The sequence below is a fragment of the Mus caroli genome, unplaced genomic scaffold (assembly GCF_978045245.1).
Source record: "Mus caroli unplaced genomic scaffold, Mus_caroli_1 scaffold_9, whole genome shotgun sequence".
Lineage (NCBI taxonomy): Eukaryota > Metazoa > Chordata > Mammalia > Rodentia > Muridae > Mus > Mus caroli.
This window is the reverse complement of record NW_028227264.1, coordinates 41,362,946-41,387,779: the sequence shown is the minus strand read 5'-3', so window position 1 is coordinate 41,387,779 and position 24,834 is coordinate 41,362,946. Positions and strand designations below refer to the sequence as shown.

At 43.7% G+C, this 24,834-nt stretch overlaps 1 protein-coding gene across 2 annotated transcripts in view; it reads left to right on the top strand.

The window, feature by feature from the left end:
• Sobp (sine oculis binding protein homolog) overlaps positions 1-24,834 on the top strand; it is a 173,449-nt gene that overhangs the window by 45,305 nt on the left and 103,310 nt on the right. For both annotated transcript variants that reach the window (XM_085842803.1, XM_085842802.1), the window contains exon 5: positions 5,614-5,765. In XM_085842803.1, coding sequence (XP_085698929.1) covers positions 5,614-5,765 — 152 coding nt within the window. The remainder of the gene's footprint in view (positions 1-5,613; positions 5,766-24,834) is intronic.

The following is a 24,834-nucleotide window of genomic DNA, read 5'->3' as shown; positions in this document are numbered from 1 at the left end:
CTGAGAACCACTGCTCTAGAGACTGTTAACTCTGACTGACTTAAGATCCTTAGAACAGAATCATTGCAAGATGAAGTTTCTTTCTTTGCAAATAAACTGAAATGAAGACCAAGTAAAGTTTAATTTTGCCTGCCTTTAGTGTGTGTGTGTGTGTGTGTGTGTGTGTGTTATAGGAAGTCGTAGAGACGGGTCAGAGACAACTTTTGAAAATTTGTCTTCCCAATGCAACTTGGGTATGGAACTTAGGCTCTCAGGCTTGGTGGCCAGCACCTATAGTAGCCATGCCACCTCACTTTATCCTGTCCTTACATTAGCTGTTCCTACAACCAGACTGACAAGGGTTCTCCCTCGTCTCTCATTTCACAGTATGGGGAGCACACAGTGGTATCTTCAGGATACTTTGCAATGTGTCTCAAATATACTTGAAGTCCTAAGATGATTATTTGAATGTGTACATTCTGGGAACTGTTGCAGGAGATAAACACCACCAGGAAAGGCTCTCCATTTTTTTTTTTCTCAATTTTGAACTCTAATGAAAGTTGCAGTTAATATTAGAGCATAGTTGTTTGGGGTCCACTAAGACCCTCTTGATTTTCCTTTCTGGTGCATCAAGAGGGTAAGTATATGCATTCACTGCTTCAATTGAAATGGTCTAGGACCAATGACCAATGGCCACTTTTATTCTTTAAAAGTCACCAGACAGGGCAATTGCTCAAGGCCCTCAAAAATTACTCCATTTCATACTTCTCTATACTATAAAAAATAAGTACATTTTTTATTCCACCTTAGAGTGGACTTTTACTTCTGGAATATACAATAGGAAAGTGTCTTATAGCTCTCTGAGCGTTAGAGTAGAAAGAAAATGTTACAAACATTTTGTTTAATTAAATGCTAACGAGGTGGTACCAATTTTCATGATTAATTGAAACATGCATATTTGACTGATGTATATTTATATGACAGCACATGAAAGTTTTATCACGGTATACAAATTGTTCACTTTGGGAATGCCGTTTAGTGCTCTGAACATTTTGCCTTTGTTGCTACAGTGCTCATTATGAAAAATATACAGGCTAATTGCTGTAAGATCCTGGAATATAAGCCTGTCACATGGGTCTTCAGTGATATAATCCCAGTTCTCTAATGGCACAGACTTTTAGCCTCCATAGAAGATAGGAAATAAGATTTTATTTAGTTTGAAGATATTTTTAAAAATAAAGCTGGGAAGTGGTTGTGCCTGCCTTTAATTCCAGCACTCGGGAGTTTGATTCCAATCTGGTCTACAGAGCAAGTTCCAGGTCAGCTAGAGCTACACAGAGAAACCCTGTCTCAAACAAAACGAAACAAAACAAAACAAAACCAACCAAGCAAACAAAAACAAAGAAAAAAGGAAAAAAAGCATAAACATTAAAATACTAATAACCATCTACTTAGGAAAACAAGCTCAATTGCTCAGCCCTCTATGTTGCCAGGGTGAAGCATGCGCGCTGTTACCAGCTATTGTAGTTTCTTGGCTGCTACTGGGTTAAAATACTCTGACCAAAGCAAATTGGGAAGAAGAGGCTTTGCCCCAGGTCGGTTGTTAAGGGAACTCAGGGCAGGAGCTCAGAGAGGAGGAGCTTGAAGCAGAGACTAAGGGAGAAAGCTGCTAGCTGCTGGTTCACTCATGGTAATACCCACAGTGGCCTAGGCCCGCCCACCCAGCAATCGTGGGAAGTCTGTCCAGATATGCCCACAGGAGACTCTGAGACAGGTAATTCCTCAACTAAGGCTCCCTCTTCCATGTGGGTCTAGATTGTGCCAAATTGACAACAAAAACTAGCACACTAGACTTTAAGTTTAAAAACAAATGAACAACAAACAAACAAAAACCCCGTATTAGTCAAAAATAAAATTCGGCTGTAATTTCTTAAGGAAAGTTCACTAGTTAGGGATAGCCATTGTGGCAGAATTTAAGCTGTGTTTTGACTGACAAGATCATTTAATCATCAGAGTCCCTTAAATGTGGAGCTGTTATGAGACTGGAATACCTGTCATATGTGGAAATATTTTCGTGAACTTTTGGAATCACCCACTTCTCAGACTCATGTTTGGGTCAGTCACAGTTGAGAACTTTGTATCAGAAAAGGAGACATCAACATCCCACAGCGCCTTCCCAGAGCTCTTGCCTGTGAGAAGCAGAACAGATAGGAATACTGATTTAGTTAGCAAGACAGTTGCTAATTGTTGCTCCACAACTTTTATAAGAAAACAAAAGTGTCTTTTCTTCTCCCTTTAAGAACATTTCATGAGACTAACGTGTTTCAAAGTTGTACACTTTTATTTGTTAGCTGTCCTCGCCACTCTTTACTTCCCAGTGACTCTGGAGTGGAGCTGGAGAAGGGCTCAGGTTGCCCTTGACCCTACAGGTACCTGTCTTCCTCAGGGCCAGACTCCTGTGGTGGGCTAACCCCCTGCCTCCTACAGCCCCACCCTTTGCACTGTCCAGTCTCTGCTTTAGTGTATTACAGCTAAAAGAGCCAGGACTTTAAAATGTCATGTTTTCTTTCTCAAACCAGACTATTTAAAGGAAGGAATGCGAAGGCAAAATGAATGTGTGTTCTCGAGTGACTCCTTGGGAAGTGGGGTCCTTGTTGAACTGGTGAGGCCAAATGACATCCGTCATGACATTTTTACTTACAGGTTTCACCAGAGCGGAGCTCATTACCTTACCACCAGGTCATTTGTGAGAGCTCTGCGTTGTCATCTTCTTTTTCAGGAATTTAGACTTTAAGGCAGCGTGTCAACTGGAATAATAGGAACTATTAGTGCTAGTTGGTGTAGTAGTGATGGATAATCACTTTAAACTATTAGTAATCTAAGAAAGCACTTTACCTGTGGTCTCTTAGTTTTTTGCTAACTTTTCATGCCATGAGAAGCATCCGTTCATAGGTAGGTGTCATATAGAAATCCTATGAAATAGAAATAACAGCTCTTTGAATAGAACATATCCATCCAATGCAGTAATTATGTTACATGTGAATTCATATCACTGGCTTTATTAAAGAATGTTATGTTATCAAAAATGTTTACTAACAGCAAAGGTCCTCTTATACTGTCGCATTTGATAATGAGCCATAGATTCCAGTGTGTGATTTGTGAACTAGTACGCGTTATTAAAATGACCGTGTTTATCCTGCCAGTAGACAAAGTGCTGCACGTGGCTCTGAGCAAACACTTGGGGAGAAACGCCCTGTCACTGCATCACACATTCGTTTGTTTCTAGTTTTGCAGGCTGATGACCACAGTGCCTCAAAGCAGATCTTTTCCCTGGAAGTGGGATGAGTGCATGACAGGCTCTATGAGCCATGGATGTATCAACAACCCAGGGGGAGGGCCCCGCTTAGCAATTAGTCTCTGAGGGTTCACTCAGAAGTCAGACACACTATGCTGGAGTTTGTTGGGGATTTTGTGATTCCCATTCATGTCTGAATTATGAATCTGGGTTAGTACAAAACAGAGTCTATAAAGAAGGATTGCAGCTGATATGGCAACTAGAGCTACACATGTGCACACACACACACACCCATGGACAGACATACTCATGCACATACACATACACATAGACACACACAATATATATACACTCAGACATACACATGCGCACATATACATACACACATATGTGCATATACACACTCATACACATGCACACACATATGCACATACACACTCATATACATGCTCATGCATACACACATAATACACATACACACTCAGATACGCACATGCACACACATACGGACATACATGCATATACATACATATACACACATGTACATGCATATACACATATACATGTTCACACATAATGCACATATACACTCAGATACACATATATATATATATACATATACATACTCACACAGAAACATGCACACACACATAATGTACATACACACTTAGATACACACATGTACACACATAACATGCATGTACAAACTCAGATAACACAGTACACACATACATATATGTACCACATACACACATAATTCACATATGCACTCAAATACATACATACAGATATGTGCATACATATACATGTACACAGAAACATACATGTTTATACACAAAGACACTGATACAACACATTTACATGTGCATATAAGCTTAGATAAAGACATATATAAACATACACACATGTACACACATAATGCACATATACACTCAGAGACATATACACATAAATGCACATACATCACATATAAATGCACACAGACTCATACATGCACATATATACTTAGACATTCACATAAACACACTCAGACATGCACACACACACACTTGGACACACACATGTATACACACAGACATGCAGACATATATGCACATGTTCACACACACACACACACACACACACAGAGTCAAATGAGAGGACAGAGAACACTGCTCAAGATACACTGAAAGCTCCCAGGAGTCAGCCAGAAAATATTTTTAAGAATTTCCAACATTGTTTACTTCCCTAAAAGAGACCAATATTCCCAAGCCTCAGGCATTTGAGTGCCACCAGCCTTCCTGTGGTTCCTTCCTCTGCATTGTGCTTCACTTGGTATGCTTAATTTAATTCATTCTCTTTGCTCTCTTTAACAGCCCATCTGTCTTAAGCAGAAATGGATGTGACAGTCGTGGTAGCTTATGCTAGTTACGTTTCTCTTCCTATAGAAGGGGATGCCATGTAGCATCTCGAATATTAGAAATGCTTGCAAACCATCTAGACCCCATCTGAGCACCCTTGCTGACACGGTTGAGGGCTCTTCCAGGAGCTGAGGGACCCTCTTTCCCCCCGCCCCCCCAGTCTGCCTGAGAATACTCTCACAACCTCATACTGGGAATTCCCTCTTCCAGAACCCACATCAGACAGAGCCGAGTTAAATGAGCTTGTGCTTCCTGGAGGTCATCGGGGCTGGAAGGCTCACTGCAGGAGAATGCCCAGTAAGCCAGGCCTGCCTGTTGTCCACTGCCGGAATTTGGCCATTCACATTGCCTTTTTGATTAAGCAGGTGGCTTGGGAATCATGTTGTGGCAGTAAAATACAGTAGTGTTCTTTTACCTATGATGGGAGCATGTGTGGTGTTGCTGGCCCCTGACTGTCAAAAGTTCACACAAGGGTACTGAGTTGCACACACAGGTTTGCATGGCCCAAGTTGCCCCACCTACTGCCCATTTTGAAGACTTTCCACAGGTGACCCTTGAGGAAATGGGCTGTTTATTTTATAAACTCTTCCTTTATCTCTCAGGGTGGTTTGACTAGACAGATTGAGAGGAGGCTAAGTACCCCTGGAATTCCTGTAGCTTTGTAATGGTGCTCTGGTTTCTAAGTAAAATGTCTTTTGGAAACAAGAACACCCACAAGCCCCTAAGGAGAAAAACAAACAAATACACCCTGCTGCTCCAGCTTCACACCGACCCTGCCCCCATCCCCACCCCTGCCCCTAAGATTGGCAGCCATTAGAAAATGGTGAGGTCTGGAAATTGCAAGTCGACCCCGGGGAACTCGGTCAGGGTCAGGGTGTGTCTAAATATGAAGGGATGTTTGCTTCTGATATGAACGTTTTTCTTATACTTTTATTATAGAAGATGATGTGTCAAATGTACAAATAATGTGTGCCTGGTGCCAGAAAGTGGGGATCAAGCGCTATTCCCTGAGTATGGGAAGCGAGGTGAAAAGCTTCTGCAGCGAGAAATGCTTTGCGGCCTGCCGGAGAGCCTACTTCAAAAGAAACAAGGTAAGCCACCTTAGAGAGGCTGCGGGCCACCCTCGCGTGCGCATGCGCCTCCTAGCCCTAGCTGGACTCACTGTGGCCCTGCCCCCTGTGTAGTCTTTATTCTGTTTTGTCCGTTTCTTCCTGTCATGCTTAACTTTTTTGGAATAAGAAACCCCACCCTAACATACCTTGACCATCAATTTCTCTTGGCTTGGTGTTTGAGTTCTGAGAGGTGAGTGAATCTGAGGAAGAACTGAAGTCCCAGCTGGTACCCTAACCGGAGGGCATAGTCTAGAGCCCACCAGGGAGAAGTAGCAGGGGAGAGCCAGGCATTAGCAGCAGAGAAAGGCTCTAGTTCACACACACAGTGGGGGATATGGCTGCTGCGTTTCCAAAACCTGACGCACAGAGTCTAGTCAAGACAAAATTGTCAAACCTCCCTTGACACGGGATGTTAGAGTTGATTGATCATGACAAGAGGGGCAATAATGAATACATACGCTAACACTGCTCACTCATGAGAGTAATGGATTAGCACAGGAAGAGACCTAGTAAAGTTTTGACTTTTTTTTTTTTTTAAGGCAGTCTAGGTCTGAAGATGGGCTTTTAGAACAGTATTAACCACTCTGTAATAAACATTAGAAATGGGATGCATGAGGTTTTAACAAGCACATGCACACACTGGCACAAGAACTTCCCGGTTCTTAAGGACTTGCTAACGACATTTGTCACCAAGGACTGAAGTCCATTTCTAGCCTTTGATTATTTCTCATTGATCTGCAAAACGTCCTTACTTCATGAAACTGTCCACATTTTGCCAAGCATTTAGCCTTTCCCTTTCTGTAATACAAGATAAAAACCTGTCCATTCTTGAAGCAAGAACTTGCCTTTCTAAAGTTTGCAATCCTGAATGCTAATCAGGGCTCACTGCATTGCAAGCACCATTGCAGCAAATAATCTCCTGCAAATTTGGGTCACATTCATTTTGCCAGAAACCAGAATGCCTGAAAAATTAGGCTGCAGAATTCAATGAGTTGGAATTTTAGTAGCAGTCTCTAAGAATTAGGCTCACAATCTTCACTGGAACTAGGAGACAAGTAAGGAAACTGTCTGGACATCTTTGGGGACAGTCAAGAGTAGAGTTCACTTTCCCTCGGGAGGAGATTAGAATGATCTCCAAGAGCCTGGGGCGCCCATTCCGAATGCAGAACACTGAGAATAACAGTCCCAGGAGTGGACCTAGCAGTTTCTTTTTTAAAGCTCTACTTACAACAACAAAATACTTTGTATTCTGCCACAGAATATGGCTGTAGAGCAGGGCCTTTTGTCATTCTACAATATCAATGGACTGCTGGCAGAGAATAAGGCCAAGAAAGACGCAGTATCACAACACTAATGATACCACTTACACTCTGCAGTCAGTCTTTGAGGAAAGGCATCTGATGCCACTGGAAGAGCAGTCCAGAGTACACTGTTAGACAGTATGTGTGTGTGTATATGTATATGTACATGTGTATGTATATATACCCACATATTTTAAAAGCATATTGTGTGGATATGTATATGTGTATATATATATATATGTGTATATATGTATATATATATATGCTTTTAAAATATAGTGATAAAGTTTAAGATGAAACTGAATTATAAGCTTCTATGGCATGCATTTTTGAAAGATGGCTAATGGAAATTGAATGAAGAAAAAGAAATAAAAAGGGATGAAAGCACAGGACTGATCCTGGGTATGGTGGAGAAGAAAGTTTACTACAGGTATGTGGGAGAGCGTAGCCAGAGGCAGACACATCTGGGAGAGTCCAGAGTGGTCATGACCCTGGACCATGAGGGAAGAGGGGGAGGGGAAGGAAGAGAGGGTCGCCAAGTGCAGAAGCTAGGAGGCCAGAGGTACAAAGAGAACAAAAAGAAAAAGGGCAGAAAACCAAAAGGTCTGGATTATATAGGGAAGAGCCAAGTTCAGGGTAGAGGGCGGGGTCTGCCAGCCATGCCCTGAAATAGGTAGGGACTGAGGGATGCTAGGAGATCCTGGAAGCCAGGTCTGCTTTGATATATTGAATAGACACTTCAGCAGCGTGTCCTGGGTTTGAAACTTAACAGCTTAACAAGAAGCAGGGTAAGAGTTAGTATTTGGAACGCAGAGGAGGTACAGTCAGAAGTGAGGCAAGGCCCACTCAACCTCACTTCCTGTGAGGAGCTCCTGGGATGAGTCTCTAGCATCTTGCAAACCTGGGGAGTTGCTATGGTTTGACCTAGCCAGTGACTTTGCCTGCTGGTCTCTGCGGCCCCTTAGCACACATATGACCTGTCTTCTTTCACCTTCTCTCCTGTTTATGTATTCCAAAGCTCTGCCTGGTCAATTTCTCCAAATAGAGAAATCAACGTCTTACATTACCCACTAGGTTCTGCTTTTTCCCCGAGTGTTATCTCTGAAACAATATCCTATTGTATTACTATAAACATGTACAGCTGCTGCATTTCTGTTAACTGATAGGATTTTGTGGTCATTTCATTTAAGGATTAGGTTTCCTAATGGCTTGTATTAGATCCCAGAACTGCATCCGGCCATTTCTAAGAACTGCTGTTACATGCCCCAGAGTGTTCCCAACTGCAGACCGTGGCAGATAGCTACATCTCTTCTTGTATCATTTAACAAAGTTCTTAGTTTTCATTAGTAGACTTCATCTTAGAAATCCTTCCCATTTCTACATAACAAGCTTCCCTCTTCCCATGTTTTTAAATACCAAGAAGTAGATGGAAAACAGCAAATAATGCATGCACAGAATAGAGTTTTGTCTTAGGTATAGAGTAGACTTTTTTTTAAATGTGAAATTAACTATGCTGTAAATTATGCTTTATAATGACAGCCCATTTCTTGCTGGATAGCATGCTGGGATCTAAAAATGGCCTCCAAGTTGAACCCAAATTGCACGCATAACTTTACAAAGGAAAACCCTCAGACAAGGTAGATAATTAGGAGCGGTATTCAGCCGACCTCTGTTTTGTGTCTGAGCAACACCTGCATTTGTGAATGTAAATTGGACAGCTGTGCTTGGGCCCCTGTGCACGCCTCCCCAGAAATGCTTGCGACTACAGGCAGCATGGCGTTGCTGCTAAAAACAAAGATAAAAATAGCTCAACACTCCAAATGAAGGCCTATGAAAATGAGCTTTTAAAATTTCATTTGCTTCTCAAGCCTTTCTTTTTCTTTGGGACCCAGGAGGCTGAAAAAAAAATGTCACATTCGTCTCTCATAAAGCTCCGCACTTTAGAGTCAGGTGAGCAGGTGGCTGAGTTAACCAGTTCTGGTATGCTTTAAACTGAATTCAAATTTTATCTAGAAGTTATCTGGATGGCTACAAGCATGTAGGCATTTTTTTTTTTTTGCAGACTGTTCCTGCTAACATTCTGTGAGAAGCCCATGAGTCACAGCTGTATTCACTTACAGAATCCATGCAGCTATGCGTTTATACATTGCAGGATGTTGGCTCTGAGATGTGGACAGTGTTAATTCATAATGTATCTTATACCAGCCTGATTTCTACAAGGTTTAACTGCTGACTCAAAGATTTTTAAACCAGTGTAGGAAGAGCTTATATAGTCTACAGGCACTGGGCATTGGCGTAGGACATTGGGTACCAATGGGAGGGACTTATGTAATCTAGGGGCATGGACATTGGCTACTGATGGCATGTCAATCTCATTATTTGAGACAGTGACACCTTTTCTTCTTTTCCCCCTTTTATTAAAAGTAGCTTCCTTCTTTTTTCATATAATATATTCTGACTCCAGTTTTCCCACCCTCTACACCTACCAGTTCCTTCTCTTCTCCCCTCCTTCCCAACCAGATCCACTCCGTCTCTGTCTCTCATTAGACCAGAACAGGCTTCTAAGAGATAACAGCAAACACAACATGATAAAATATAATAAGATAAAACAAAAACCATCACATTGAAGTTGGACAAGGCAAGCCAACCGAAGGAAAAGAGCAGGCACAAGCATCAGAGACCTGCTGTGCACACACTCAGGAGTCCCATAAACACTTAAACTGAAAGCCACGGGACATACACAGAGGACCTGGTGCAGACCCGGACAGGCCTTGTGCGTGCAGCTTCAGTCTCTGTGAGCTCACACGAGCTTTGCTCAGTTGATCTAGAGGGCCTTGTTCTCCTGGTGTCCTCCCCCCTCTGGCTCACACACTCTTCCTCTTCTATGGGGTTCCAGACAGGGACAACTTCTCAGAGTGCTCTAGAGGCCACAGAGAATAGGACTTGAGAGTGCCTTTACCCTAGAGAGTCATAAGGAAGGAGTCAGAGGTTGTAAAGCCGCCTTGCTGCTTTTGCAGTAGATGCAGAAGCACTGAGTTTAACTTGCTTTATTTGTATTTTATGTTTGTTGTATGTGAATGCCTGTTTGGCCTGCATGCATGACTTTCAGGCCTGAAGTTACAGATAGTTGTGGGTTACCATGTGGGTGCTCAGAATTGAACCAGGTCCTTTGGAAAAACAGCCACTGAGCCAACTCTCTAGCCCGAGTTCAACCTTTTAATATCAATTCTACTTTGTAAAATGGCAGAGTGCCTAAAATGTTCTTTTTATTATCCCTCTTAAAAAAGATCTTAACAAGACTACAAATAGTACTCTGAATAGCATTTATTTTGTCTTTTTTTCTTTTTTTTTGTGAGAAATAAATATCCTGTTGTCTAAACTAGTATTCCAAAAGGAACCAGGAAATCAAAACTGAAGGAAAATGGCCAATGTAAGGCAAGGATGACTGCTTCCTTTCCTTGTTCAAACCTCAAGTTTGTGGTGTTCCGAATGGCATTGGAAAGTAATAAATACAGGCTCCTAAGAGCATCCAACTTTACCTCCTCCTTCCACTTCCCATGGATTGAGGCAGGAATAGATTCTTCTTTAGCAGATGTTGTAGCTCCCAGTGCACCATCATGACGCACAGTGGAGATCATAGATGCTAGAGATGGAGATGCTTGCGAGCGATGTCATTGCGGTTTCCCGATAGCTGCCGTCGTAACAGACACTCTGCGTGGGGACTATTGTGCAATAAGCATTGATTTGACTGTCAAACTATAGCCTGGATGCATCCCAGTGTTTTATTAGAGGTGTCTTTTAGAGGGAACCCATCACTAATTAGCATACATCATCACAGTTTTTGTCGTTATATTTTATTTATACATAGAGTGTAATTTTGTTGTTGTTGTTGTTATTTTGGTTTTTCTTTTTCTTTCTTTCTTTTTTTTTATTACGTATTTTCCTCGTTTACATTTCCAATGCTCTCCCAAAAGTCCCCCATACCCCCCCCCCCACTTCCCCACCCACCCATTCCCATTTTTGGCCCTGGCATTCCCCTTACTGGGGCATATAAAGTTTGTGTGTCCAATGGGCCTCTCTTTCCAGTGATGGCCGACTAGGCCATCTTTTGATACATATGCAGCTAGAGTCAAGAGCTCCGAACTAACCATTATGAACTGGTTAGTTCATAATGTTGTTCCACCTATAGGGTTGCAGATCCCTTTAGCTCCTTGGGTAGTTTCTCTAGCTCCTCCGTTGGGGGCCCTGTGATCCATCCAATAGCTGACTGTGAGCATCCACTTATGTGTTTGCTAGGCCCCAGCATAGTCTCACAAGAGACAGCTATATCTGGGACCTGTTTTGGTTTTTCAAATTAAACTTAAGCATGGCCTGAAAAGATTTCCTGGTTTTAGACTTAATTATGAAACCCAGTAGTGTAGAAGAAATATGTAGCAATCTCTCTGCTAATATACTGGTTAACGTGTCCAGCTTTTACTCTTTAGACACGTGCAATGTTTAATTGCAAAATGGCTGTCATTCACAAAGCTTTGAGAAGGACATTAAGAAATTACTTGCAGCTAATGTCCTCTAACTGCCTCAGTCTCTAGCCAAAGACTTGATTCTGCTTGATGTTTGCACACTGGCTTGCAAGTAAATGAGGCCAGGAGCCAGGGTTGTTCTACTGGATGCTTTTATTGGGCATAGGGAAGCTTGCAAGATCTGATTGTCTGCATTTGGCCTGCACTTGGCTTTGGCTGCTCAGTCTTAGAAAAACCTTCCAACTGCTTAGCATATAGGTTAGTCCTCTCTCCAGGCCTTCAGTTTGTAGGCTGAGGTCTAAGTTCCCTTTGGACATAGCAAACAGGGACGTCCTCAGGAAGCTCTGGGAAAAAAACAACTAAGCCAACAGCTTTCCTGTACTCTCACATTTTAAAATATGGAATGGAATTGTAGTGAGCTGCCATAATTGGGAGTCTCTGAGAGCAATAATGGGGGGGAGGAGAGGGCTAGTCCCTGGAACACTCTGTGAGCAGGAAGAAAGCCGGAAGCTCTGGCAGGTGGAATGAAGTGAAGTTGAGGGGAAAACTTAAAGCACAGGTTTCTGTGGAAAGCCAGAGAGAGATCCAGGACAGAAGTTCTGCAAGCAGGTGGGACACAGTGCCCTACGAATGCCACCCCAGGCCTCGGGGACACGCACAGATCCTTATATTAACCCGAATCCTTGAAACTTGTGTGAGAATTGTATGTGTAAGGGAGACCTGCGTGCAATCAGAATGGACAGGTGAGTATATCCTGAAAAGAAGGACTTAGCAAACACTTCCGTTTTCTAATGGGCTTTGGAGCTTGTGAAGGGAAACAAAGAATCCTAAGATGTTATCCAGAATGAATACCAGCTTCTAAATACCACCGAGTATTTCAATTAAATGTGAGGAGGTGATCAAGACTCTACGTAGCTTCAAGACTCCGTTTTCTCAGCGAGTGTGAGCCGAGTGGGGATTTTTGATAAATCTGGTACTAGTTTCCTGCTGATCAGCATACAGGATTGTTGCCACATACAGGGGAATGCTAATTCCAGACACAGTAGATCTCTGGCTCTCCTTCTGGTGCTAGCTAATGCTAGTCACTTGAATCAAGTCTTTCTCATCTGAGCTGCCAGTAATTATCCAATCCATCCAGGAGGCACACTCCCCTTTAACATTAACCACAGTGTCAGATTTCATCAGCCACATTGTGTCCCAGTGACTTCTGCTACATGGAGATAAATGTGCACATTTGGAATTTGTAGTCTGTCTGTTTGGGCAGTGGGCAGTTCAGGAAACGAACGATCAGGAAGGGATCTATTTATTTGTGCTGTATATTCGCCTAATTGATCCAGTCACATGCCAGGATTCCTGCCTTGTTACTAATAGTGCTTGGTTTATTTGAAGAACGAGAACTGCAAATGATCTGAGGAGTCGTTTTGAGGGGTTTCTCTCCTCCTAACCTGCACTCAGCACGGCTTCACTCCCTGCGCTTGCCTGCTCAAAAAAAAAAAAAAAAAAAAAAAAAAAAAGCTTCCTAAAACCCATTGGTGAACAGTGCAGGGGCAGAGTTGGGAAGTTTTGTGTGAGCTAGCCAGAGAAACCAAGAGAAAATGATCATGTGTCTTTCTAGGATTGAAGTCGCACTCTTGTTAATTCATGCTTTGCTAAAAATGTAGAATATCTGAATAAATGCATGCCAAAGAGGCCTGGGGGCTCACACCGAGATATTTTAAGATAGTTGAATGAGCCCGGAGTTTGTTTTTTTTTTTTTTTTCCATAGACATTTGCAGGGTCTGATTCTAAAATCTAGCATACCCAGGAAGGTCATATCCACAAGATCCCAAGTTTTGGGTGTGCATAGGCTATTATTAGTTTCCCTCCATTTCGATGCCTCTGTGTAGCTTTTGAACCATGAGTAAAAGTATGGGCTGGGCAAGATGTGCATAACTCTTTGTTCCTTGGCTTCCTAGCTGAAGCTCACATGATCATGGCTTGGGATAGAATAAAGAAAAAAAAATTGCTTTAAAAAGCCACTTAGTTCCTGTCGCTGCATATCAGATTGCATGGAAATCCCTATGCTACAATCCACCCTTAGGGGAGCTGTCTACACAGTGGAGTCTAATGTGTGTCAATGGATGTGGGCAGGGCTATATTCCACTAGAAGCCTGCGAAGGCTAACTAGTAACCATATGAAGCCATTGAAGTTGCTTGCACCCTGCTGTCGTTTACTGATCATCTTGGGTAAGCAATACTCCTAGAGTCCTTAACAGAGATGGAGATGATCAGAGGCTGGGGATGGGAGTCAGTAGCCAGTAAGCCCAGACTTAATGTCTCACTGCTCAGAGTCAGGCCAAGACTCACTAAGTCAGTGCTGAGACTTGCTCATGTGGGGCGTCCTTGGTTTGTTATCTTTCTGTCTTTGTCTCTAGTACCAGGCATCGAGCCTTAGGTGCTGCATATGCTAGGCAAGAACGTGCCACTGAGAGAGATAGCCCCAGTTTTTAAAATATTTTATTTTGAGAAAGGGTCTCTTTAAGTTGTCCAGGCTGGCCTTGAACTAACTAAGTAGACTAAGTAGGCCTTGAACTTGGGATCCTCCGTAGTTGCTCTTACAGGACTGTGCCGTTATACCTGCCTCAGACTTGTTCAATGTTTGATTGCTGAATTCAGCCGAGAGATGACATGATCTTTGGTGGTGAGGGCTGTCTTTAAGCTATGTAATGTTATTAAAGTAACATTTTAAGTGATGAGATTAAGCCAGAGAGTTACATTTATTCAATCATGCGGTGTCTTTGTAGGTCATCCTCCAGAGGAAATGTAAATAGGGGACTAAAATCCACTCATGATTAAGACCCTCAACTGTCGACTTGCATAGCGTTAGGAGCCCTGATTAGTCCTCACATGGTAAAAGACACTTCATCAGTTGGCTGTGGCTAAGGGTTAACTGTTCTATTATAAATTCAGATATTAATGTATTTTCTACTTAATTCATCTCCAGATAGAGGAAATATAGTTAGTAGATGTGAATTTTTTACTTCCAAATGTACTTTGGAAACATTATAGTGATTTATGAGCGAGCATTAGCGATGAGAAGGAGAAATCATTCATAAATATGGTGAAATGTATTTAACCACGTTTGATTGTGGGGGAAAAAAACTGCCTTGATTTTGAAATGATTATTTTTCTATAGCAATAGAATTTATGATATAAATGAAACATTTTACATACAGTTTTTAATCATACACATTTGAATTTTCTCTTAAATTTATTTTTAAATTATCTCTTTTAACGTATAAATTTTTTGACTAGCACATTAGCATTAAAAGCTACATCCTCCCCACTAAGTGTATTTTGGAAGCTCAGAGGTGTACGAGGCATTTAGAGATATGTGTGACGTCTAAAATATCACCAAACACCCATGATAAAGTGGTGACTTCTGTATAGATCCAATGAAAGATATTATCTTGTAATATGTCTTGATTGAATGATTTATAATTGACATATGGTGAAAAGTTTTATGATTATACATGCAACATTCTGTTTTAAGGATTTCTGGAGGCCCAGTTCAGCATCTGTAAGGATGTATGTTCCTTAAACTACTATAATGTAGTGTGCATCATTGATGTGAAAGACAAGGGGAATCTGCCTGGTGGAAAAGAAATGCCTCCTTCTTGCTCTCATTTGTTTTTACTCTAGAAAAATAAGCACTCTCAAGGTTTGTTACTTAGTCATCTAATCAGTCTAAAATAAAATAAAATGCTAAAATCTAGAAGTGATGGCTCATGCCTGTAGCCTTAGCATTTGGGAGGTAGAGACAGGAGGAATAGGGGGTCCAAGCTACCCCTGGCAATGCAGGAGTTTCAGGACAGCCTAGGCTACGTGAGATCCTGTCTCAGAAAAAAAAAAAAATCAAAAGATAAAAATAAAGCGCGAGCGCGCGCGCGCGCACACACACACACACACACACACACACACACACACACACACACACACGAGTAAAAGGAAAAGCCTGTGCCCTAAAGGAACTCTTACAGGAAGCTATATCCCAGTGGGTAGATAGATAATTTCCTGTAGTGATGAATGCTGTGAGAGCAGGTGGGGAGATGTGACTGTCTGTGATGGGCGCTTTACATCTTGTGACTATGGATGCCATCTTGGAGGAGGTGGCACGTAGGTAGGGACAGAAGGAAATGACAAAGCTAGTTGTGTGACTGGCTTGTAGCAGGAGGTGCCAGCAGGAAAGAGGAGTAGGAAAGTAGAGGTCGGAAGGCAGAAACGAGCGTGGCAGTTTTGAACAGTCCAGGAAGGGCGGGGTGTCTGGGGATGAAGGATGCAGGTGGCTAGGAGCCAAGCTGTGGAGCTGGAGAGGAAGCCTTTTGGGGTTGATTCTAAGTGCAGTACAACCCCAAGAAGTTGCTGTGCAGGGTAGTGGAGTGATCCAGTATTGGTTGCTGATTGAACTTCCATTAAGGCAATGATTCATTTAAGAACCTGCATGCAAACGGGATTTGGAAAGTTAGAAAGGCAACAGAATTCCCATCAAAGTTGGGTGTGCCTGGTAATAGAAAACTAAAAATAGCTTATTTGCTGAATTATTCATTAGTAATTATGAAACATTTCCCAGTAGCTAAAGTCAAACCAGTCCAGTGGTGTTATGGGAGGAGCTGATGGGGAGGAGGAAGCGAGGAGGGACAGTGCTGGCTGTAGTGTAGGTGGGCCCATCCCAGCCTGTGGGAGAGGTCACTTCACAGAGAGCCACTCGGGTGGAAAGCCTGTGACACCCTTAGGCTTCTCTAATGCTGCCTCCAGAAGCAATGGGAGGAAGCAGTGACGTTGAAGGACCGTCGTTGGGTATAAGGATTATTTTGAAGTTTATGTTATCCAAAAATAGACATAGTCTGCTAACTACTATAGTATGTCCTAACTGGGACTGGCTTAAATAATAAGAGACATCTGTACTTCTGTTCATACTTTGGGGTAGGCTGACATGGCGGTGCAGCGGTCTTACGATGGCACCATTGTTTACCTTTGCCGTCTTTGTATTGTGTGGACACCATAGTGGCAATTCTGGGATTTTGGTTTCTTTAAAAATCAGAGAAATAGTTTAAGAATATGTTTTCACTTGAATCCCAGGTTTTGGGGTGTGAGCTGCTTTGGCTGTCTACTGCAGCTGACTATGATATGCCTCGTGCTCTAGCAGAGGGGTGGTTTTGCCAGCTGCAGATAGTGGCTGCGATTGTGTGACTTTTGGAATTCTGGGAATTTTCAGAGGGTATAGAAATGGTAGGGCCCTGAGAGGTGGGGTTGGTGATTGTTGGTCATTCAGGGGTGTGTGGTGTGGGATGTTGTTTGTCATCTATGCTCAAAAGAGGCATGCTCAACGAAGAAACCAAAGGAAAGAAGTTAGATCCAGGGATCTCTCTCTCTCTCTCTCTCTCTCTCTCTCTCTCTCTCTCTCTCTCTCTCTCTCTCTCTCTTGCTCGCTCGCTCGCTCTCACTCTCTCTCCTTCTATCTCCCTCCACTATCCTTCTTTCTCTCCTACCTAGTGATAGGGGGTGAAACAGGTGTGGGGGAGGATAAATGGCGAGAAAAAGAACCCACAAAGTGGCAAAGGTCAGCTGTAAGAATTAGATTCAGGGATTTTCCTCATCCCTCTCCCCCTCTATCCTTGTTTCTGTTCTATCTAGTATTAGAGGATGAAACCAGGGGGATAAAGGGTATGAAAAAGAACCCACCAGTAGCAAAGACCAGCTACAGCAGAGTGTTGGCTGTATTCCAAGGCAAGTGCCCACGTGTCATGGAGCGGCTGCTAGCAACATGTGGACTCCAAGTTCCCCTGTTCTCCCATGAGTGGCTGTGTCCTAACATTTACTGCCCACACCCGCACCAGAGGCTTATCTCAGAATGAGGGGCTATGGTGAGCATAATAGAATTCTCTGGTTAGTTGGAACAGATTTGAGCTTTCCTCTGATGTGTTTGTCTGCCCCTAAGCTCCTCAGGCTATATGAGGAAGGGCAACCGTGACAATGAAAGTCTGAGAAAAGAGAGGTCACCCAAGTGACAGCTGATGGCAGGAGCTGGCACATGCCTGGTAGAGAGGTAGCCATGATCTCAAGTTATGTCATGAGGTTGAATTCTTCATGCACGGAATGTGTTGTGTCTATCTAGTCTTGTTAGGTTGGTGTCATGTGGAATCTAAATGTGGATTAAAAGTTTAAATTGTGGTCAGCACTTGGATTGCTTCAGTGAACAACCTCCTCGACTCCCGACCAGCTGTTTGTGAAATCCAGGTTTTAGAATGCTGTGTGTGGTACCAGGGCTAACGGGTTGACGTTCTTTGCTGTCTGCAGACGCTAGGATATGAGATTACAACTATGTGGTTAGTTGTTACTGCTCTCTATTCACGGACAGTAATAAAGGTAGGTTTCAGTCGGAGAGCCTGGTGCATAGTGTATTTTCATTAGTGTAAATGGCTTGGGTTAGGCTGGCCCGGTACCATCCTGCAAATGGAAAGGCAGATGCTTTGGCCTGGATGTGGGATGGGATGAGGCTGTGCTTTCAAGGGCTCACCACTTCACACATTAAAGCCACTTTCTCTGTAGTGCTTAACCATGTCTGCGACAGGGAAGGGAAAGCGAAGTGTTCAAAAGACTCGGGATGCATTCCAACACTGGACACATCACATTCGGATGGCTAGAAGAGAGAGGCTTTAAAAGCTGCACCATTCACAGATCGATCTACAGATCATCCAGCAAGTATTTGCCAAGCAGCTTCTGTGAGTTAGCGCTGGGGTGGTTTGTTGTGCTCATCGTGGCCAATGGCAACCTGGCTCCTGCCCTCGTGAGGATTGCAGGCATTCCGTTAAAGGAGGTCACAGATGGCAAAGTTCACTGGATGGGGAGTGGAGCAGAGTGCTGTGAGAGCATGGGGGGTTTGACTAGTCAAATCTGGAAGGCAGAGAGTGATGCTAGACTTGGAACATGAAGGATGAAAAACTGTTAGACAGAGAGACTGAGACAGAGACAGACAGAGACACAGAGACAGAGGCAAAGACAGATAGACAGAGGCAGACAGATAGACAGAAACAGACAGACAGACACAGAGAGACAGAGACAGAGACAAAGACAGGAAGACAGAGACAGACAGAGACAGAAAGACACAGAGACAGGCAGAGACACAAAGAGAGAGAGAGAGAGAGAGAGAGAGAGAGAGAGAGAGAGAGGAAGAGAGTACTGGGCTGAGGACACAGAGGCGTGTCTCCCTCTTCTGCCATTGAGTCCTTCCCATCAGCCTCGCCTATTTGGTGAGTTCCAGGCCAGTGAGAGACCCTGTCTCAACAACAACAAAAATGTGAGTGGCACCTGGAGAAGAACACAGGATGTTGTTCTTGGGCTTCTGTGTGCAGCCTATGTACCCACATATATGTTCCATGTACACATGAACATGAACGTACATGTACAAATTGCATGTACATGTATGTCTACAGACTCACAGGGAAAAAAATCAAGCAAATGAAATGTCCTTCAAACCGTAACTCATGTATCCATTTGTTTGTGAATTTATTCATCCTCCCAGTCTACCCCAAGATCTTGGAGACTGTGGCTGACCTGCTGGCTTCGCCTCCCCCGAGTTTTCACTTAGCTTCATGGCCTATAGTGTTAGCCAAATTCTTGATAACTAATTCAATTTGTAGAGGATAGACAGCTTGTAACCCCTAAAGCTAAGGGAATTTGGAAAGAAATGATAAGAGTGATAACCGCAAGAGAAGTGGTTTAAACTATCAGACATATCAGAAAGCAACGACGAAAACAGACAAGAGTGCATTGAAAAATGCACTGGTGAGGATGAGGGACTTCGGCGGTTTGAGACCTCGATAATGACTGCCTGACACCTGTGGGGTTTGATGGAAAAACCCACAAAAGGGCACATGTGTGTCCCCCGTGCCACCATACTGGGTTCAGGGAGATGTAGTTCTGTTGTATCTATAGCTGGTGGTGATTCTATAGCTATGTTACTACTAAAGCAGACAGGAAGTTTGACAATGAGTCCCAGGACAGAGACATGCTGACTGACACCCAGGTCCCCAGACTGGACCACAATAATCAAGTGGAAAGAACATAGCACATGTGCTGCAGTGACCGAGGGCAGTGTTTATCGTACGGTGGGAAGACATAGATTCCCTCCTTTCTTTGTAGTCTTTGTTTCAGCCTAGGATCATAACTCTGTAGAGATGTCACGATAAACAAGGCAGGTAAGTGGTTCAGATGCCGCCTTCCTGGGTTCCTAACTGGGTGATGTGCACATGAATATTCCAAACGAGAGGTGTCTGCCTTGCTGCTCAGGATGCCAGATGGAGGAGCTGGCCCTCGCCAAGGCTACCCACACCTGCAGCTGCCTCAGGTGGCTGTGAACTGCGAGGGGGGCCCTGCAGTTCAGCCGGGGATGGCAGCCCTCTCTCCGGTTCCAGGAGCGCCTGGAAAAAAAAAATCACATAGTGACAGTCATTTCCAAAAGAGGCTGATTTTAACACTGTGATGAAAATGGCTAACAGCAGGCTGAAGGTTAAAGTAAAAAACTTAAAAACCATAAAATCTGCCTGGAGGCTATTTAAGCAAACTGTTTTAGAGGCACAGATGGTTCATATACCTCTGAGCCAAAAACAAAAAGTAAAAAAGGGGACAGTGAAGCTGGCGTGATTAAGCAGACAAGCATGAAAGTTTTATTAGTGCTAAAAAGGCATCCTTTAGAAAAGTGAAAATCTGTCTCCGGAGCTCAGAAGACAAACTAAAGACCAACCGGAAACGGAGGGTAAACGGATGGGTGACCTTTCAGATAGGAAGTCAAGATGGGGACACTCAGCATGGTTGTGGGCATTGGATATCAGAAGCTGGGCTTCATGGCACTGAGCAGTGGAAGAGACATTGTACGAAGTCAGGTGGGGATCCAGTCCTGTGTCCGATTTTGACAGAGAGCAGATTTTAGAAAGGTTGGGTACAACCTAAGTGGTAATTTGACTCTCCAGTCAGTATCAGTGGATTCCAGAAACTGAAGTGCCAGGAGGCAGAGGGAGCAAGCCTGTGGTGAAAATAGGTGTTGCTGACAAGACCCAGGGAGCATCAGAAGGATGCTCTAGGGGTACAGTTCTCAGGGGCATTCGCTTACACGTGTGTGAGCATGCACACAGCACACACAGAAAGCCTGGGCTTTGTGAGTGATGACTGGGAATCCTCCAAATTTTCAGAAAAGTTAGATGATGGGGCAGTACAGAGGCCTCAGGATCACCTTTCAAGGAGCCTCCCCTGAGGAAATATGTAAACAGACAAACAGACAATAGTTAGCTTTCAATATAAATCTAAATAAAAAGTGGCCAGATATAATCCTACCAAAAGTAAGGTTGCCTGTCTTCTCAGCCATTTCACTTAATTCACATAGAATCTGCTGACTGCATTCATGGGGCCCTTGAGGGAAACAGAGCAAGAGACAAGAAATAAAGGCTTGTCTTGGATTAAGAACCTGGATGATATTCCTCAGAGTGAGGGCAAATTGGAGGCTTTCCCATCCCAAGGGCATGTATTAGGAGCAGTGTTCCTTAACAAAGGGACTGCTCATTTGGAACTAGAAACCAAGAAGAGGACTTTGCTAATTTCTTTGCATGGCTTTCACTTGAGAACTCACTGATTAGGACTCCACTGGCCACCCTTCCAAGACAATAAACAGCTTTCACTGTTGAATCTGCTCAGCATCCTGAGAGGAACCCCTGGTCCAGGCCACTGGGGGCTCACTGTGGTATCATCTTAGAAGGAAAGAAATCTTTTATATGTTTGGCTATACTAAGGATCAGTTTTCAAACAACGGATAAGAGTATGCTAAAGCTCACGGTGGTGGCTGAGCTGTGACCCACTTCCAGAGGAAACTTGTGTGTGTGTGTGTGTGTGTGTGTGTGTGCGTGATTAAATCCCAATCCCAGGTTACACACACTTGAGAAACAAAAGACTGCACACTTGCTGTGCTGGGGACAAAGAAACTAACAATACAGCTACTCTGCTCTAAGTGTGTGTGTGTGTGTGTGTGTGTGTGTGTGTGTGTGTGTGTGAGAGAGAGAGAGAGAGAGAGAGAGAGATTAAATCCAATCCCAGGTTACACACACTTGAGAAACAAAAGACTGCACACTTGCTGTGCTGGGGACAAAGAAACTAACAATACAGCTACTCTGCTCTAAGTGTACCCTGCCTCTTGACACTCGGGCAACCTTTGTGTCAACGAGAGTCTGGGTCAAACTCCGTGGCAGATGGTTTGCTACACATCACACATATTAATCCATAGAGGCAGGCCTGGAAATGCAAGCAGGTTGCTAATGACCATGGATAGTGCTTGTGAGCTCTTTCTGCTCTGGCCCTCCAGTACTCTGGTGGCATGCTTCAGGGTTCAATCAGATGAGCTTCTGGGTTGGGAAATGTTTCCTTCTTTGTGTTGATCAGCGTTCTATCCCTGTAACAAATACCAGAGATGACCACTTTATGATGACGCTTATCTTGGCTCGGTTCAGGAGGCCCTCTTCATTTTGAGACTGTTGCAATAAAGAACATTATAGAAGGAGGGCACAGTAGGGTGAAACTGCTCATCTCCTGGCCAGGAAACAAAAAAGAAAGGAAAGGACAGGGGTCCCACAGCATCCTGCAGGGGATGATGTCATCCACTGATGTCATCTGGGTTCTGCCTCCTATAGGATGTACCACTTCTCAATAGTCCCACCCCGGGGCTCAAGCCTTTACCACTCTCATCTTGGGGTGCCATTTATGGTCCAACTACAGCAATGTTGTTCTGTACAACGAAGGAAGGGCTGTGTGCTTCAGGAAGAGGCAGTATCACTTCCAGGTGAACAGGATAGAGAGAAGGTGACCCACATCCCATGTGTAGGATTTACTTTTATGGCTTCATACTTTCACTTTATTTGGTGCCATTGTAAGAGAGCAGATGAATCAAATGGAAAGGCAGCAGACACCAGGTCTGTAAACCCAACAGGGCTTCAAGCCCAGTGTCACGGGAACATGATTAAAAGACGACAATAAGAAAGAGTCCTTGGCGCCAGAAGAAACCTTATATTGGTGATATAAATTTTAGGGCTTTAAAAAACAATCCTGGATTATTTAATAAATAGAAAAGAATATTAACCACCCAAGTCCCCAGTTCTGGGAGCCAGAACAGAAGGATCCCTGGGATCCGCTGGCCAGCCAGTCTAGCCAACTCAGCGAGCTCCAGGTTCACTGAGAGACCCTGCCTCAAAAAAATAGGGTGGGAAGGTGATTGAGGGACCCCTGGTGTCACTCTCTGGCCTCCACATGCACGGGCACACGTGTGCTCAGGCATCCACTCATATATGCATGCATGCACAAGAATGAATTAAAACCCAGAGAGATAATTAGGAGGCAGATGGCAGGTGGAGCTCCTAGAACCCATTTCGATGTATTGACGGCTGAATTCAGACGACCAGAATTCATTAGGAATTTAGAAAGCTGGACAAAATGTTTAGATGCCCTAAGTGTTTCATTTAGGGCGTGGACACTAATAGTGGTGAGGGTCTAAAGAGAAAAGCTCCTAACATAAATGAGGATGGAGCCCAATTTGCCACAAGCACAGCCCCTCACCTTGGCTCACTTTGCTCGAATTTCTCTCAAAGTGATCTAGCTCTTAGTAACTATCGGTGAAATGTAATTCTTTGTGTCCATATGATTCAACTTGAGACAAGGAGATGTCTGACATTCCCATGGCTACATACGTGATTAAATGTTTGACCCGGGGCTAATAAAAGTGATGCAGACCTCCGTTTCTTTCTCCTTGTGTACATAGGGAGATGAGACAATGTATCGAATGAAACCTCTGTGGAAGCTAGTATGATGGATAGCTGCTATAGCCTAAGTTCTCTGGGGACAAGAGGGGCCTAGAAAGTGATCACCACGGCTGAGTTGCTCAAAGCCAGCTGTTCAGCAGATTCATGGAAGGATGGCCCCCACCCTGAGATGTCCTCCCAGAGAGGATGGAGGGAGCTGATGTCAGGGCTGGGCAGTTTGACTTACACATTGGGATAGTTTGGGAGGGAAGGCTGGAGAGAGCAAGGATGCATCTTTGCGCACACACTTGTGTTCTGAATGAATGCACAAATCAGCCACTTAGTGAGGGCCCCAGAGTCTGGGATGTGTCCCAGGGCTGGGATTGTGGAGCCTAGGAACCTGCATAATGGCTTCAGTTTAAAGAGTGTCTGATTATGCGAGTCTCTATGTATAGGCCCCGCATGTATTTCCTGACTCATCTAGTCAGCAAGCAGCCTTGAAGACCCACAGCATGCCAGGTGTTGTTCTGTGGCTAAGGATGCAACGATAAATAATGGGAGAACTTCACCTTTGAGGACCCCACAGTTAAATAGAAAAGATCGACAAGCAAACGGTGCTAGGATGTGAGCCATGCTAGAACAGATGTGGCATTAGAATCAGGGGCTGTAGTGTGACCTGCCCGGACCAGGGCCAGTCCCTCCGCATGGATGAACAATATTAGCGCTAAGCTCAAAATGTAAATTCACAAAATGAAGTGAGAGGAACAAGGCTAAGGATGTCATGGAAGAGGGCCCCACACACCCCACGTCATACAGAGAATATATATTGTACTTCTGCAATGTGCAGAAACTTGAAACAATACAATATGACTTTAAACGATTATGGTGGCTTTGTGAGAACCACTATTTCATTCAGGAGATAAATGAAGAAGAGAAACATGGACATTAGGGGACAGAACTCATGGTTATAGCAACAGAAAGGCCTAACATACCTTAGAAGTTTCTTTTTACTCTTTCTCTCTTTCTTTCTCTCTCTCTTTCTCTCTCTCTCTTTCTTTCTTTCTTTTGCTTCCTTCCTTCCTTCCTTCCTTCCATTTTTTGTTTTCAATACACCTCAACTGAAGTTTCCTTGCTTCCCCTTTTCCTTCCCTTCCCTCTCACACAGATCCACTCCTTCTCCATTTCCCTTCAGAAAAGAGCAGGCCTCCTAGGGACATGCACTCCACACAGCCTAACAGGATGCAAGAAGACTATGCACAAACCCTCATATAAGGGCTGGATGAGGTACCCAGTAGAGGGAAAGGGAAAGGAGTCAGAGACAGCCCCTGCTCCCACTCCTCATAGTCCCACGGAAACACCAAGCTAGCAACCGTACCATATATGCTGAGGTCCTAGCACAGGGCCGTGCAGGCTC